The 18833-nt window shown below is 35.0% G+C and overlaps 1 protein-coding gene across 5 annotated transcripts in view; it reads right to left on the reverse strand.

The window, feature by feature from the left end:
- The window catches only part of LOC145280090 (digestive cysteine proteinase 2-like), a 38935-nt gene that overhangs the window by 13992 nt on the left and 6110 nt on the right, over positions 1 to 18833 (reverse strand). For 2 of the 5 annotated variants that reach the window (XM_080131809.1, XM_080131810.1), the window contains exons 2-5: positions 10844 to 10987; positions 10322 to 10427; positions 6431 to 6586; positions 3677 to 3712 (exon numbers count right to left, since the gene is read on the reverse strand). In XM_080131809.1, coding sequence (XP_079987935.1) covers positions 3677 to 3712; positions 6431 to 6586; positions 10322 to 10427; positions 10844 to 10986 — 441 coding nt within the window. In that variant the 5' untranslated portion in view covers position 10987. Of the gene's footprint in view, positions 1 to 3676; positions 3713 to 6430; positions 6587 to 10321; positions 10428 to 10843; positions 10988 to 15723; positions 15736 to 18833 lie in introns of those variants that run through there. The other 3 variants (XM_080131813.1, XM_080131814.1, XM_080131812.1) reach the window with 2 other exon arrangements.

An 18833-nucleotide genomic window follows, 5' to 3' on the forward strand; every position in this document is an offset into this window, starting at 1 on the left:
CGGTCAGTTTTTCTTGCATATTTTTGCTTGTAGGGAAAGTTCTTAAAGATTATAAGTAACTTCACGTTGATACTCTCTCGCGAGTCTTTCATCTCTCCCTTGCATTGGTGCAGGTAATCCATAGCTTGCCAATGGTTGACCGCACATAAGGAGAACTTTTTCTTCAATTAGACAAAGAGTTTTATTGTAGATGTCCTCATTAAAATCTGCTTCTGGATTGTTAACTTCTTGCCTGTATCTGTGAAGAATGTCTTCAGATATTACATCACGAAAAGCCATCCAGATCTCAAGAGGATTTCTTGGCTCACAGGCTGTTAAAATTATCACAAATAGGCTTCGCAAATTTGAAGGTGATTGAGTGGCACTTGCCTCTCCTACTGCTTGATGCAAGTGATGGTCATTTTCTAGAAGGCCTCGAGCAAGGCACGCTGCTCTGTATGTTTCAAACACCTGACCATTGTATGCTCGCAAATTTTGAAATGAAGTTGGACCAGCAACCTCATTGAGCAACAGGCGTAAGAAATAACACTCCCCTGCTTTTGGACTAATCGTGTAGATTCTCCCAATGCATGGTGCCTTCCATACATCATCATTTTCAGTACCTTCAACTTGTACCCCACGCATTCTTCTCATCCATTTCTTTGTCGATTTGTTCCAAGTGTAAAACTCAGGGACTTCTGCGTATTTGAGACCCCTTGCAAAGTCATCCTCATGGCAGAGTTGAAAAAATGCTGTCAAAGTTGTGGCAGGCGGTGGACCTTGGGCTCGTTCCAGAGCAGTATCAGCTGAGAACATGACACGCTGCCCATTTTCAAGATGAACAGAAAGTTGTACAATTGGGGGGAAATGTTCATAGATGGGATGTTCCAATATCCTCCAGGCCGCCTCTGAACTGCCGACATACCTTGCATTCTGGAACTGCTGGATCTCATCCACAATGTGACTTTGTACTTGGCCTTGTTGGTTAGCTGCTCCATCAGTTCTTTGTAGTTCAAACACTGCTTGATCACATCCTTTATTCACGTATTTGAGGACATATTTGATGCTTGGGATCGAGCTGCAAATTTCTACGTTAATGTGAGCGTTGTACTGCTGAAGGAGGACCTTGTTGTACGGAACAATCCACTGGTTTGTTATTTCTTGATTAACATACCGACCATTTCTCTTCATCCTTATTGTACCAGTCTGGCCTCCATCTTCTGGTTTTCTTCGCCTGTACTTGGGGTAAGAGTCTTGGCCTTGCTCGGTACACTGAAGAAATTCTTTTGGGTATTTTTTGGAACATTTGTTGTCAATCATACATGGACAATTTGGATTAAATGGTCCACAAGGTCCATGCACCATATGTGCCATCACTTTAGCATGAAGGATCTTTCTCTTTGTCAGGGATCTCTGCAGATATGCAGAGATCCATTTTTTCTGGTCGAAGTTTGTCCTCTGGGGCCTGCCAAGTGAGGATGTGTGCATGCGGCAGTCCTCTTTTTTGATATTCAATACTGTACAGGAAAGCCCTCAGCCTGCAAAATCCTCCCTTTTTAATAAATTCAAGTAACTTTTTTAGCTTCTGCCTGAAAACCCTGGCAACAATATCTGGACGATCCTGAGGGTCTTGCCCTTGAAGACAATTTTCTGTAATTTCTGTCCACTTTGGATTTGTTGTGAACGTGATGAAGAGGTCGGCTCGGCCCATTCGCCGAACATATGCCATGGCATCACTTTGACGCTCAAACATGTATCGAGGGCCTCCTGTATAAGTTGCCGGAAGTACAACTCGTTGACCAAACTGTTCTGGATTCCCATCCTCCCTAAGAATTGAATCTCTCAAGTTGCTATAATTGTCAGCTCTCAGGGTCTGTTGCTCACGCCTCAGGAACTGTAAACGTTCTGTTTCAATCTTGCAGTACACATCCACCAGCCATTGTTGAAATAGCCTTCGGTACCAGAGAAAATAGTTTCCAGGCCGAGTCATTAAATGGTACGAATAAAATTGCTGTTGGGTAACTTTTCGCCCATTGGATGCCTTCATGTAGATGTTGTAAGATGGAGAACCATAGGGGTACATTAACGGGTACATTAAAGTATCGTAGAGGGGATGTAGTTCGGAGATCCATTTTAATGTATCATTTCTAAAACGCAAGACAATATCCCGGTTAGCTGTTGGTTCATTCTTCATTAATATTCCAATCTCATACGTTGTTGTTGGAGCATTGAATCGCCGTGGATGCTCTTCTTGCGGCCTTCGGTCTTCCCTTATGACAACTTTATGTTCTACCAAGTGTTCTTCTTCAATCCTCTCCTTTGTTGTTTTCAGCTGACAAATAAAGCTGTTGTTCTCATGTAAAAATTCAGTCAGACTTTGGAGAATGTCTCTATTGAGTCTACTGTCACGTCCCCGATTATGTAGTTCCTCTTCCAGACTATCCAAGAAGTAGACTTGAATACACTTTGCTGTTTTATCTTCAGGTGGTAAAAGACTCCCAATCTGGTGGCAAACCTGGCCTCGAATTCTAAAAGAAGGATTCCACCCATGTACTGCCGCAATTTTGTGACCAAATGATGTCATTGCAAAACAATTGTTATAACAGCGTAGATTTTGCAGAAAATCTTTAGAGATGGGACCATTGCCGGAGAGCAAATCTTGAAGCTACTGAGGCAGTGGTGGAAAGCTATCAAGCACAACTTTGCCAGAAGAACAACAAAAACCAGGGGTTTCTCCTTTAAATTTTACAGCTGAGCAATGTTGACATACTTTGTCCATTTTTCCTATATCAGCTGTAGTGAGAGAGTCATTTTTGTTGTAGAGCAATCCTTTTCTATTGCAGTGTTCTATTTCATGGTGTCTCAAAGCAGCCATTCGTTGTCTAGCTGCCTCGTTTTCTGTCAATTGCTGGGGCAAAGTCATACTCTCTCTCCATGCAGCCTCTCGTTGTTGCCCTTGGTATAGGCGAAAGCTTCGTTGGGTTTCCGATTCATTCTGATGTCGTTGAGCCACTCTCAACTGACCTTGTGTACGTCTACTTACCTCATATAATTCATTCGATCGTAATATTGCTTCTCTTTCCAGTGCATATCTTTGCCTTTCTTGAATTGTATCTTATGATGAATTTAACCGCCTTACAGCATGTCTAGTTCTGTCAGCTTCACGTTGGGTTTCTCTTTCCAAATCTGACAGTCTTGCTCTCCTTTCTCTTTGACGTATCCTGTTAAGTTCTAGACGTCTTTCTCTATCTGAATTGTTTTCATTGGAGCGAATTGCAGCAACTCTTAGTCTATTAGCTTCCAATCTTTCCATTCTTTCTTCCTCACTTTCGTTTCTACTTCGTTTGGGTGGCATAATTTCGGTTTTAAACGGAATTGTTTAACGATATTAATGATTGTAAATTAATTAAGCGTAAAGGAAATGTATACTAACTGAAATGGACGAACTATAAATAATATTTCTGAATAGTACAATTATAAACAATTATATTGTACCTATTTACTATGCCTCCCCACGGGACAGAGTTAGACACCAGGGTCGTTTTTTAACGTGGAGAAAAGGTACAAAAATAAAAATTGTCTCAGTCGTGAAGGATTTCTCCTCCACCGAAAGAGAACAAGAAAATGAAGTGCAGCATCTGAAGAACAGATACTACACTTTGATCTTGACCAAAAGGAATGAATAAAAGCGACCTACGTGTGACTCATTACTTCCGGGTGTAAACGTCACAGTCTAAAAGTAATAATTAAAAAAAAAAAAGTAAATGTAAAATAAATGTAATACCAACTTAGGTTAACTAAGTAAACAGTACAATTAAAACAGTTCTATTAAAACAAATAATTACTAAGATCTAGGTAATTGTTAGTCTCATTGTTATGGTTTTAAAGAAAAAAATGTGTAAAAAAAGTTCTGCTTTTGTGAGTACGTGTATTTCTTTTAAATTACATAACCTTTTTATTTTATTAATTATATCTCTTTTAAATTTATATATTTTGTTAGTAAACTGGAAGAAATTCAGTTGAATAAAACCTTGTTCGTGTTCTTTACGTTAAACTCATATTTTTATAAAAGGTTCATCCGGTTTAAAGAAAGCGCTAAGTTTAAATAAGACTGGAAATAGAAAAATGAAATAAATATAAGCTTTAAGTCTTAAGATAGTAATAATCAAAATGTAATAAATTATTTGTAGTTCAAATCTATGATAAGACAGGCTTTCGAAATAGGCTCGACCAGAAAGATTAAATTGGAACGAAATTATAATCTCCGTGCCATTTTCAAAACAACCCCACAAAAGTAACGATATCCTGCAGTTGGTTAAATGACAATGGTTGTAAGAAAAATGTAAAAGAAAATGCGCTTATCTGTTTATTTTGACCTGTTTTATTTAATTAAAAAAACATTGGCTATAACTGGAAGAGAGCGTTATGTTTTGGGGGTTGTTTAAAAAATAGAATGGAAATAAAGTTAGTTCCGTTTTAATTGCCTTTAATTGCGGCAAGCGCTAACAAAATCGAAAAATCACTGTTTACATTCGAAATGTTAACTTTTATAGGTTTACAGGTTTGCTGACAAGGCTGGGGGTGTTTAATACAATTATTTTACTAAATTGATTTTTTTCATTTAAAAATAAAATTATTTCTTTTTTAATAAAGTTTTATTTTAAAATATTTGTTTTTGTTTATTTATATAAAATTACGATAGTTGAATTGTATTCTTTCAATTATATTGGCAAGTAAAATATAAAAGATTAAAACGGAACGAAATTGAAATTTCCATTACATTTTCAATACAATCCCAAAACATAAAGCTTTCCTCGCCAATGAATTGTTTTGATAATATACGTAAAGTGAAATAAATCGAATATAAAATTAAATGAAAATATATTAAATAATTAAATGTTAAATAGATTTTGTAAATAGTACAGTTGAAATGATTAGAATATTTACAATATGTAATAAGGTCGAGGTAATTAGTTAAAGAGATTTAATATAATGTGATATGCAAATGAGCATAAGTCATTCGATATGGGGGTGGTTTGTAGACTAGTATATAAAGAAATTAGGCATTGATTCTTATGTCTCCTATAACAGAAACATCCTAAAATGGGTTCTAATGTTTCTCTACCAGGAGAGATCTACCCTCTTACCTCCTTTATATTTCGTTGATGATGGAGAGCTGTACACACAGACAGAAACACACGAACCCTATTACTTTATAAAAATATATATATATATATATATATATATATATATATATATATAACTTTATCTATATATATATAAAAGCGAAAATGTATGTATGTATGTATGTATGTATGTATGTGTGTATGTTTGTATGTCTGCTAAAAATTTTTGACAGACACGACGAAAATTCACAAACTCGGTATCATATCGAAGCCTCATCCTTCGCGCGAAAAATATCGAAAAATTGGCCAAAAACGTTCATTTTTTTTACCCCGAAATCGATAATTTTCGACAGGGGGGGGGTCAACAAAAACGGTCTTCTCGCGATGACGAGCGGTTCTACGCATGCGCCAGATGACGTCATAACCTGATTTACTCTAAATAGTTGAAAAACTGAACAAATTTCATGTACGTCGCGTTAACTCAGTTGATTAGCGCCTTGATTCATTATCTAAACGTTTTGGGTTCGAATTGTGGTGTGAGATGTCTTTTTCTTCGATTTTTTAAATTTAAATATTGAACCAGTGTTATTTAAGCCATTTTTTTTACTTCGCTCATCCACCCCCGACCACACACCAAAAAAACACCCGGGTACCCACAAATTTTTTAAATTTTAATATCGAAACAGGCTTATTCAAGCCATTGTTCACGTGTTCGTTTCTGTTTTCATCGTTCGTTTGCCTTACGTTAGTTTTTTGTTGTGTGTGTTTTTTTTCGATGTTTTGATTCCCCCCACCCCGTTTAATTAAAACGTTGTTTTCTTTTTTACTTCGCTTATAACAAACAAGCTCACGTCGTCGTCGTCGTCGTCGTCGTCGTCGTCGTCGTCGTCGTCGTCGTCGTCGTCGTCGTCGTAACGCTCGACGACTTCCGGGCGCGCACCTGTCAATTTGGTTCTTACTTAAATAAATCCAAACATCTTTCACTAACTCATTCTGGCTGGCCGATTTTATTTTCAAACTTCGCCCCAGGGCTTCGGGTTCGATCCTACCCCACCCCCGGTTACTTTTTTATTTAACACCACACACACATACAAACACCCGGGCAACGCCGGGTACCCCCGCTAGTAATATATAAAAATCGATGGAACATTAACACTATAGTAATAATATATACGAAATCTGCAAAACTAAAAATATCATATTTAAGCGAACTTTACAACTGGGTTTCATTTTAGGAAAGAAAGCAAAGCAACGTGTAATATTTGCATTGTGTTGGCTTTAGGTATTAGATTTTGTAAAGGGTTCTTAATTCGTGCGTTACTTACTTGGTTTTTAATTTCAGTTACGTAACCTTTTTTCCTCCAATCAACTTCCGTTGGGAGGTCGCTGACGTCAGTCTCATCAAAGATCAATGTTGGTGTGTTTCTTGTCATGTTTCGGGACATCATGCCATTCATCATGGCAACAAATTCACTGCCATGCTGAAAGAAAATAATATACATCAAATATAAAGAGTGCCTGTCTCCAAATATTCATTTCTTCGTAAGCTAGGCGGTTCGTTTCGGGTTTTCTAATCCATCCATTATATAAATCTCACCTGTCTGTTTAAATGTATGTATGTATGTATGTATGTATGTCCTTTGGGAGGTCGTGTTTTTAATCCTTCAAGGAGACTAGCCGCCCTCCTCACCAAACAAGTCTGGTGGGGGAACCAGTTTAGTCGCCGGTGACCCGACCATGAGGCAGGTAGTACTGGGTTACATGGTACCAGTAGCACATGACATGACCTGACACACAAAGGGCGAATGAACTCTTTTCTGGGTCAACGGCCAATTAGCACCGTGTATATTTGTGTGTGTGTGTATGTGTGTGTGTATGTGTGTGTGTGTATTGGGGTGGAGAGGGCTCCCGTAAGCCGTGGTGAAGGCAACCTTTCTAGGAGAAGCAATCTCTGATTTAAAAAAACATAAAGCGGAAGACCATTACCCCCATTAAGCTGGTCTGCAGTTTAATTTGTTGCTGGCTATCTTGCTCTTGCTTGTTGCTGGATCTCAACATTTTGAACCGAGAGAGAGACTTAGCTGTCGTAAAAAGCTAAGACTCTGTAACATCATATTTGTATAGATACTCCCTCAGGCATTTGGGCTCATGGATTTTAAATGTATGAGGGAGTGGCACTCGTCTGACAAGACGTTGCAATCATCATCATGTATGTATGTATGTATGTCTTCCTAAAACTTTCGACAGGGACAATAGATTTTCACGAAATCGGTATCATTTTGAAACTCAACCCTTCGGACGACAAATATCGAAGAATTAGCCAAAAACATTAATTCCTTCACCCTCAACTGGACATTTCTATAGGGAGGGGTCGCTTTTTTCGACGATATTTTCGAAAGTCATCCCTTTTCGATTGTCTAGTCTTAATTTAAACCCACGTCACTTCCGGTTTGGCGATGGACGCAACAGCAAAGACGTTACTTTTTTTTTACGTTCTTTTCCTCCTTCGCGGTACGGGTTCGAGTCTGCCTACCTACTATCACCTTTTTTTTCTTTTTTGCTCAACACACACCTTCAAACATCCGGGCAATTAATAGCGATAATACACAGGATAACAATGAATGTTGAAAAACTTGTCTTAAACAACTGTAACCAATCTTGATTTGTGGATCTTGCTTATGTATTTAATAGCCATTTGAATAGCAGTGTTCCTATTCACTTGCCTCCCCACGAGGACAGAGTTGGACACCAGGGTTATGTTTTGACATGGAGAAAGGAACAAATGTAAAAAATTGTCTCAATCGTGAAGGATTTCTCCTTCACTAACTGAAAACAAAAAAATTGAAGTGTAGCATCAGATACTACATTTTCATCCTGGCCCGAACGCCAAGAATATGTATGTTTATCTTCTGAATAGCAGTGTTGTAAACATCATATCTTCCTTACGTTCAGTAAAATCATGAACTGCTCCTTCGTATATACGTCCTTGTTTTTACTTATTTTTTCACTTTTTTTTACTAGAACCTAAATACGGTTACTATCCTCCCTGACTTTTTATAACTGTAGGGAAAATTGTGGAAACCAAGAAAATTGTCTTGCCGTTAAAGTGTCCGCGCGTATGTGCGTCATGTGGAATTAACCTGTCGTCGGAGGAGGGAAGAAATAATCAAGTTAACGGCGCCCACAACTTTTATAATTAAGCGGTCTCGCAAAGTGACGCAAAATCTCGCTTCTCGTGTGTAAAATTTCGCTACTCGACTGCATAAAAGGAGGCTGCGGGGAGAACACACACAGACTTACGAGAATCCTTGGAAGCGGTTGTAGCGTGTTTTTATTATACAATAACAAACAGCTTTGTATCGTAGCTACGTCATTAAGACAACTATTTTAATTTTAATTTAATTATTTAAGCCTTGAACTGGCTTGTAATTTAGGGCTAGGGTCGTCATTCTTGCGATAGTGAATCGAGGTTTCCGTCACTTTGCCTTTTTCCAATACGAAAAGTCTAGATTTTTCTAGCGTGAAGTTCATTCTAGCCCGTGTCGGTGTCTTCCTCCCTTACTGATGTCACTCTGATGTTCAAGTCGTTCACATAAGTCCTAATTGCGGTTTTTACTAGCATATTCATGACCACACCACTACTTTGTTTTCTTTCGACCACCTTAGGAACAGTTTTAGTACTCCTGCATGCCCTTATAGTTGACTATACTGACGACCGTTGCCATTTTGCATCACTCTATTAATGTAGCTATTTCTCATAATGGAATTCGGTGGTCTCTTTGATGAGATGTCATTGTTAGAATTCAACAAGGAAATGTTGCGAAATTGCTTAAGTCATTTCTCTCTTTCTTTCTTCAGAATCCACACTTCTGCACTAATTCGCTGTTCAACTAAATGGTTCTTAGTAGTTTTCATAATGTGTAGAGAATTACCGAACGCCGTTTGTAGACGGCGTAAAGAACTCCGCTCGAACCAACTGTTGAAGCGAATTTTGTTGCTCTTGCAATTTCTTGAATATATTTCTTAATGAACAAATAAGACTACTGTTTTCTTTTGAGATATCAAACTGTAATTTCAACCTTAATCTAAGTATTTTATAGGGCATTCATAGAGTTCCTCAGATATGTGTTTTTTTTTGGGGGGGGGGATTATCTCCTTCCGAATCGTCTACGCGTATTCTCTAGCAAAGATTTTGAGAAACTAAAACGGTTAGATAGGAAGCTGACGTCCTACTTGTATTTCTAGCTATTCTCCTCCTATGCCATTCGACGCATCGAAAGATTTTTAGATTTCCTCTGAGTATTATATGGAGTTCTACGAAAAGTTACTGATCCTCTGATCTTGCCACTTTCTTAATTAATCTTTGCTTAACTTTTACTAATCTTATTTGTCTACCGAATGTCCGTATATGAAAATAAACTTCTACACGAACGATAAGGATGACAAAAGATAAGACTAACGAAAACACTTGCATGGCTACGAAAAGAACACCTAAACAGAGAAACTGAATCCTGACAACAGTCGCACAAGATAACGCGATTAGAACCGACTATATCAAAGCAACAATCGACAAGACACAAGTATACAGCAAATGTAGACTCTGGTGACAAAGAGGCGAAACGATAAACCTCATAATAAGTGAACGCAGCAAACTTGCCAACAAAGAATATAAGAATAGACACCATCAAGTAGATATCGAAGCAAGCAACACATCTTTCTGACAATATTGTAGTAATTATGTTGTCGACCTTTTACACTTCCTGCGTGTTATTAGTTATTTGTTTATTTGTTTTGTTTTGTTTTTTTTTGCTGGACTCTATACCTTGTGTTAGGGGAACTAGAGTTTGGAGAGATGGGCTACATAGGGCGAAACCTGGTGCCACGTTTTCCCCGTTTTATTTATACTGATATTTCTTATCTTCCCTGTCACAAATATTTTATCCGGCTTTGGTGAATCTTTTAAACATCTCTGATTATTGCAAAGCGTTGATTCGTTGTTGATTGAGCTTTTCTGTCTTATTCCCGGAAGTATGTTTTGTTTGAGGCCATATTTTTTGGAATCTTGTATTCGAGCATTAGTAAACACAATATATATCATCCGGCTGAGTTTGAACTTGTTTTAATGAAGTTATAGTTTGATGTCCATTTTAATACTAGTATTATATAAATATTAACTTGAACAAACAAGAAAAAATGTTTATAAATGCATGACTTACCATATCTGCATATTCGTTGATGTCCAACCAAAATGTCTTCAATCCTTTGTCTGCTTCGCGATTGTGGTAAATGACATGGTGGAAATTCCTCTCCCAGATTACACGTCTACAAAATGGAAGATTATTCTGAATAGAGAACGGATACAGCGGAATATCCAGAGGATTAATGAGGACATGGGTAGTTTGATTTGTAAAGACGAATTGGAAAATGTGTGTAACACAATGACACGGAACATGGACTGATTTAATTGAATGCTTTAAAATCTATAAACACACATTAAAGCGATAGACGTACAAAAATATTTCAAAGTGAACAAACAATTTTATCGCTCACTTCAATGAACATCGTGAATTTATTAAATGAAAAAAAAAAAACAATTCATTACGTGAATATGTTGCCAGAGAATGCCAACAATGGAACCAGTTTTTAAAATAACATTGATTTTATAATAATGATAAAAAAGTGGGTTTAATGCATAAGATTTTCCGACTTGTTGAATAGAAAGATGTATTCTGACTTACCTTTTAAGCTCAGTACCGGGCCTGTCGTATCCTTTATTGTATTTAAGTTTGAATTCTTCCCATCGGTCGTCCAACCTAGAATCGAGCATCTGGGACAGAACTGCCGCAGGCAATAAAACTAACAAAGCAAGGAAAACCTTCATCCTGAAACGAAAAAGAAAATCAAATCAAGCAGCAGAAATGAACGAAAGCATCCAAAGAGCGTAGATTTCCGCCAAAGCTGAACTCTAATAGTAGTAGTAGTAGTAGTAGTAATAGTAGTAGTGGCACTATATAATTGTCCCAATTGATGCTATTGTTATATAGTTGTGAAACACGAGAAATTATCAGCTATTTATCTGTCTGTCGATCTATCTATATATCTATGTGTATCTATTACGATCTAGCTATCTATCTAACTGGCGACATAAATAAGAGATGAGATGTGAAGCGATGTTTTGATAAAAGTTGTCAAAACATATTGAGCTGTAAAATGGATGAGTTGCGCCGGAAGCTCTAAAATACCTTCCCGGAAGGACGTGTTTGTTATCACGTGTTCAGGTTGGCTGAACATAGAGTCAAGTTGGAATTTGGACGTTGAGAAGAGCGGATGGGTTAACGGTTGTCTAGTCCGTTGGGAGAGAGCTGACGTGTTTCAAAATTGGAGACTAGAATTATCCACCACACAAAGATACTCACTTTCCATTCTGCTGCGATCGACACGTGGAAAGTGAATAAAAACTATATAAAACTTGGAGTTGAAATGCATTCATCAACAGGTTCCAGCTTCCATCCAAGAACAGATGAATTTCCGGTTGGAACAAAAGACCAACGACGCAGTTGAAAAGTTGATGATGCATGTCGAAATAAATGTATGTGTTTATGTTATTTCTGACACGCACGCATGCAACACATTTAGACGATCAAGGAACATAAATAGACTAAAACATGATAACTTAGGGTTCAGGTACTGAAGAAGTCACTATACAGAGACTAGTAACACGACACACAATGACACGTATATAAGAACACCTACCCACAACGTAACACTATCGTGGTGTATCAGACCGGCTATGCTGAGTTTAACTCCTCACGGATCCATCGTAGTCATATAGTGTTGGGAAAATTATGAACACGCAGTTTTTTACAAGGAGGTCTGATATAACAACTTGTGTTCGATTAATCACATGCAATAAAATGTTTACAATATGCATTGTATTTCATGATTAAATAACCAAAACTATATTTATTTGCCGTAAATAAGACACCAAACAAAAGAAAAATAACTACCAGTATCTACCTATCTAGCGATATCTATTGTCTCTCTCTCTCTCTCTCTCTCTCTCTCTCTCTCTATATATATATATATATATATATATATATATATATATATATATATATATATATATATATATATATATAGGGTGTCCCAATAAAATGTATACACTCTTTAAATTAGCTCAACTACGTCACGTTCCCAAGAGATGTTTAGGAATAAAGAATGGTACTTCCAGCAGGATGGAGCACTTCCCCACTTATCATCATGACATATCTTGATTGTCACTTGCGCAACAGATAGGACGAAGAGGAATTATCGAGTACTGTCCAAGCTCACCGGATTTCACTCCCTCCCCTGGATATTTCTCTTTAGGGAGGCCATGTTAAACACAGGGTTCACACCGCAAAACGAGCTACAATGAATGAGTTGAAAGCAACCATTGAAAGAAGATGTGTCAACATACCAATTGAACTTATTAGGAACGTTTTTCGATTCAATCAGTAAGCTAAGCTATGTTCATGGACCACAATGGCCAATAATTTGAGCACTTTCGATAATTAGCTGGTTTCTATATTTGTTCACAGTATTTTGATGTATGAAACTTTTCTTTCTTATAATAAATGTTGGTCATTTAAAGAGTGTATACATTTTATTGATACACCTTACACGCACACACACACACACACACACACACACACACACACATATATATGCGGCTAGACAGGCATGTCGTTTATGTCTGTATATATATATATATATATATATATATATGCAGACATAAACGGCAGCACTAATCTCTACTACTACTAATACTACTACTAATAATAATAATAATAAAAATAGTAATAATAATAATAATGATAATAATAATGATGATGATGCTGATGATGATGATGATGATGATGATGATGATGATGATGATGATGATGATAATAATAATAATAATAATAATCCTGGCACTCTACGGTTGGCTACGCGCTGAGTTTGAATCTTTACTAGGTGAGGTTTAGTTTGGGGGGAAAGTATGATCACAAAATTTCCTTAACATCTGGAGCAAAATAACAAATTGCATTCAATTAATTGGATTCGAAACCCGGATGTTAGTTTGCATTCAACCATGATCAATTGATTCAGGTGCTTAGATATTCTGCCATTAACACCGATGGAAATTATATTGCTTAAATGATGTACGACATTGCTCTTTTTACCGAATATTATTGCATTACATTTAGTGGAAACCGATATTTTTACTATCAGAGTAAATTTAAGAGCGAAGGTAACATTGCTAATTTCCCTTTTTGCACTATGATGATATGTCCAGAACTTGATTGATATCCGTTGATTCTTGCAGTTGATGCTTCTTTTTTTTTTTTTTTTTACACAACCAGTAAATCCCAAAAAGGCGAAACTCAAATATCATTCAATGGTTTTTGGCATGTATAGCATGTACGTTTTCACTTTTTAAGAAGAATCACTTAAGGATTTCGCATTTATTTTCATACAACCATAACTGCGACGAGGATATCCGTTATTTTTGTCAAAATTGGAAATATTTTTGAATTTTCACCAACCATGTGAATGTCTTGGAAAAGGGAAAGGCTAGGGGGGGTAATTCCTGACAAAAATCTGGTTTGGAATCTTGATAGGTGGGTGGTAAAGCACTGAAACACTTTTCCGGCAACTCTTGCAGCTGCGCTGGTTCCAACTGTATTGGTTTGTCTGTCCGTCGGACTTTTACTACAATAGCGAGAAGAAGACCCTAGTAATCAGGAACATCCTAGCTCTCCTACTCATCCATTAAGACCTGCATCTGGAGAAGCGATTCCAGCGTTGACTATATAGCCACAGTGCATCAGATTGAATATTTCTCGCCATTGTCTCACGAGACAGAAGGTTGCCATCATCATCATCATCATCATCATCATCATCATCATCATCACTTTGTAAATAAACATATTCTACTCTCATTTTTCTTTTTTCATTAGAGCTTTTTGGCGAGAATGAAACGCGGAATAATCTGTGTAGCTTAATTGCCATGTATATATATATATATATATATATATATAATACATATATATATATATATATATATATATATATATATATATATATATATTAGCAGGGAGATACGACATGGCACGCAATTAAATAAGAATCAATGAATATTCCACACCATACTTTTAATCGGTAAAATTGCCATTTTTAAATCAAATTGATCGATTGCCTACTCTAGTTGGGGACTCACTACGGAAACTTTATACTTTGTCCATAATATATTCTCGTCTACATTGCACTGTAAGGAACCTACTATTGATTTTATATATGTCAACGAAAATTATATTACAGCTTGAATTAAATTCAAAAGCCAACTATCATGGTTCACTTGTGCCTTAAACAGAAACATTCTTGCATGATCGTCCACAGATCTGGCAGGGGAACTTGCCATTATTTAGCTTGTAGAGAGACTATATTATGAAACTTTGAGTGCTTTATCAAATCGCTTGCAGATTTACACACCAATCCACAAATATTACATGGCAACACATCCTCATATTATAGGGCCCCGAAACATGCATGTCCGTAGATTACTGTTTTTAATAGTAAATAGTAAATAAATAATAAAATATTATTTGTTTATGTCCAAATAAAAAATGGGTGACTTCATAAGATAAATAAAAAACACCCGATCTCCAAGGTGGAGACGCTAACCTTAATATCGTTGAAATAATCAACAACAAAATCTACGATATATATATATCAAAAATTCTACATTCGCAAAGGAACATTGGCTTTCACTTTGGATACTTGATTGTATATAATTGGATTTTACCTTCAATCTTCAACCAATCTATAACCTAAAAAAAAAATTCTCTTCTATTCCAGGACTACCATTCTAATCGGATACCTAAATCCCATATCCTTCTTTTCTTTGTTTCTTTGTTTTGTTTCAATCCTTTTATTATTTCTCTGTGTCCCTTTAAAAGATTTTAATCCGTAATATATTTATGTGCTAAATAGAAAAAGTATAGCAAACCAGAATTAAGATTTTGCTAATGATAAGTCTACATCGAAAATCCATAGATTAAGAAAATTACTTTAAATGTTTTATTTTTTGCACAACCAATAATTGTTTGTCTTGGAAATTATATCTTTCTGAAAAAACTTTAAATATAATACCTTTACTATATATATATATATATATATATATATATATATATATATATATATATATATATATATATATATATATATAATGGACTTTCCCGTCGATTTCAACGTATGAGGTTCCGACGACTATTTAATGAACCTTGTGTTTGAATCTAGAGTGATATTAAAGACCCGCTAATGAAATGGAACGAAAACCACGGACTGGACAAGAGTGTGGGCGAACCTAACCCTAACCCGAACCCTAACCCTCTGAAGCTTTATTCCTTTCTCTTGTTTCTCGCAGCTTAACGATGTCGGATGCAGAAAAATTCTTGAATCAGTTGCACTCCTCCAAGCCTTACGGTCGAAGGCAATATTCTCAAAACCAGTGTGTGCAATCTTTGCAGCTGCAAGATTTTTTTTTCAGTTAATCCTTAAAACCTGAGCAATGATCGGCCAATATTCCGTTGACAACCTTCAAGCTGTACATGAGAATCTTTGAAATTCTATCATCTTGTATCCGTACAATACCACCTCATCGTAACTGTGCCCTCAAGAGGAAGCTCTACATTCCATCATTGTTACGCATTATTAGAAGATCAGCATTGGATCTTCTCTCTTTCAGGGTTAATCCACAGATTGCTCGGAAACATCCCTTGTGAAAACTACTGAATCTGCCTACGATACAGGGTCTAGGATTGTGATCTATACAGAAGAATAGTGAGGACGATAGCTTTGTACACTTGGATTTTTGGTCTCAAGACGAATTACGCTGTCATTGCAAAGACGAAGTTCCTTTATATACAGATATATATATATATATATATATATATATATATATATATATATATATATATATATATATATATATATATGAGAAACTTAATCTGTGTGTGTGAATTCGTTCCTTATAAACTCGGAAACAGCTGTGCCGATGTTTTTTAATTTCACACGAAAGTATTCGATGTGTTTAATAGTTTTCTTATGCAGTTTTGTATCATAATGCGACCGATAAATATCGAAAATCGATAAACAAAAAAATCTGATTAAAGAAGGAAGTCCGATTTTGACCAAAGTTAACACTGTTATACAACCTAACATCACAAGCGTATTTGAGAAGTTTTATCATCGCGCAAACAGGAAGGCTCAGCGTATAAAAAACACTGTAAATTCTTTTATACGACAGGGGCGTGTTCGAAATGAATGTTTCTTTTTAGAGCACAGTTGAACCATGATAATTGACTTTTGTACATTTAACCTTAAATAATCAAATTCTAATATATCTTCAATCTAACGATCACTACGTTGTTGTCTCAGTGACCACCGTAAATCTATTAACGCTTCTTCTCGAATGACCTTCGAGCCTTATCACGCTGTGGCTCCTTTGTAAAAAAAATGTATTATAAGATGAAAAAAGTCCATTAAAACGAAATGAAAAAAGTCCACTAAAAACAAGATGAAAAAAGTCTACTAAAAACAAGATGAAAAAGTCCAATAAAAACAAGATGAAAAAAGTCCACTATAAAAAAGATGAAAAAAGTCTACTAAAAACATGAAAAAAGTCCACAGAAAGAAGATGGAAAAAGTCCAGTAAAAACAAGATGAAAAATTTTAAAAAAAAACAAGATAAACAAAAGTTCACAAAAAACAAGATGAGAAAGTCTACTAAAAACAAGATAAACAAAAGTCTACTAAAAACAAGATGAAAAAAATCAACTAAAAACAAGATAAACAAAAGTCTACTAAAAACAAGACAAATACAAAAGTCGACTAAATACAAGATGAAAATAGTCTACTAAAAACAAGATAGAACAAAAGTCTACTAAAACAAGATGTAAAATGTCTACTAAAAAGATGAAAAAAATCTGCTAAAAACAAGATGAAAAAAGTCCACTAAAAACAAGATGAACAAAAAAATCCACTAAAAAACAAGATAAACAAAAGTCTACTAAAAACAAGATGAAAAAAAATCCACTAAAAAACAAGATAAACAAAAGTCTACTAAAAACAAGATGAAAAAAAAATCCACTAAAAAACAAGATAAACAAAAGTCTACTAAAAAACAAGATGAAAAAAGTCTACTAAAAACAAGATGAAAATAGTCTACTAAAAACAAGATGAAAATAGTCTACTAAAAACAAGATGAAAATAGTCTACTAAAAACAAGATGAAAATAGTCTACTAAAAACAAGGTGAAAATAGTCTACTAAAAACAAGGTGAAAATAGTCTACTAAAAACAAGATGAAAATAGTCTACTAAAAACAAGATGAAAATAGTCTACTAAAAACAAGATGAAAATAGTCTACTAAAAACAAGATGAAAATAGTCTACTAAAAACAAGGTGAAAATAGTCTACTAAAAACAAGATGAAAATAGTCTACTAAAAACAAGATGAAAAAAGTCTACTAAAAACAAGATGAAAATAGTCTACTAAAAACAAGATGAAAATAGTCTACTAAAAACAAGATGAAAATAGTCTACTAAAAACAAGATGAAAATAGTCTACTAAAAACAAGGTGAAAATAGTCTACTAAAAACAAGGTGAAAATAGTCTACTAAAAACAAGATGAAAATAGTCTACTAAAAACAAGATGAAAATAGTCTACTAAAAACAAGATGAAAATAGTCTACTAAAAACAAGGTGAAAATAGTCTACTAAAAACAAGATGAAAATAGTCTACTAAAAACAAGATGAAAAAAGTCTACTAAAAACAAGATGAAAATAGTCTACTAAAAACAAGATGAAAATAGTCTACTAAAAACAAGATGAAAATAGTCTACTAAAAACAAGATGAAAATAGTCTACTAAAAACAAGGTGAAAATAGTCTACTAAAAACAAGATGAAAATAGTCTACTAAAAACAAGATGAAAATAGTCTACTAAAAACAAGATGAAAATAGTCTACTAAAAACAAGATGAAAATAGTCTACTAAAAACAAGATGAAAATAGTCTACTAAAAACAAGATGAAAATAGTCTACTAAAAACAAGGTGAAAATAGTCTACTAAAAACAAGATGAAAAAAGTCTACTAAAAACAAGATGAAAATAGTCTACTAAAAACAAGATGAAAATAGTCTACTAAAAACAAGATGAAAATAGTCTACTAAAAACAAGGTGAAAATAGTCTACTAAAAACAAGGTGAAAATAGTCTACTAAAAACAAGATGAAAATAGTCTACTAAAAACAAGATGAAAATAGTCTACTAAAAACAAGATGAAAATAGTCTACTAAAAACAAGGTGAAAATAGTCTACTAAAAACAAGATGAAAATAGTCTACTAAAAACAAGATGAAAATAGTCTACTAAAAACAAGATGAAAATAGTCTACTAAAAACAAGATGAAAATAGTCTACTAAAAACAAGGTGAAAATAGTCTACTAAAAACAAGATGAAAATAGTCTACTAAAAACAAGATGAAAATAGTCTACTAAAAACAAGATGAAAATAGTCTACTAAAAACAAGATGAAAATAGTCTACTAAAAACAAGATGAAAATAGTCTACTAAAAACAAGATGAAAATAGTCTACTAAAAACAAGGTGAAAATAGTCTACTAAAAACAAGATGAAAAAAGTCTACTAA

This window comes from Euprymna scolopes, chromosome 7, assembly GCF_053919585.1.
Source record: "Euprymna scolopes isolate OS-2025 chromosome 7, ASM5391958v1, whole genome shotgun sequence".
Lineage (NCBI taxonomy): Eukaryota > Metazoa > Mollusca > Cephalopoda > Sepiida > Sepiolidae > Euprymna > Euprymna scolopes.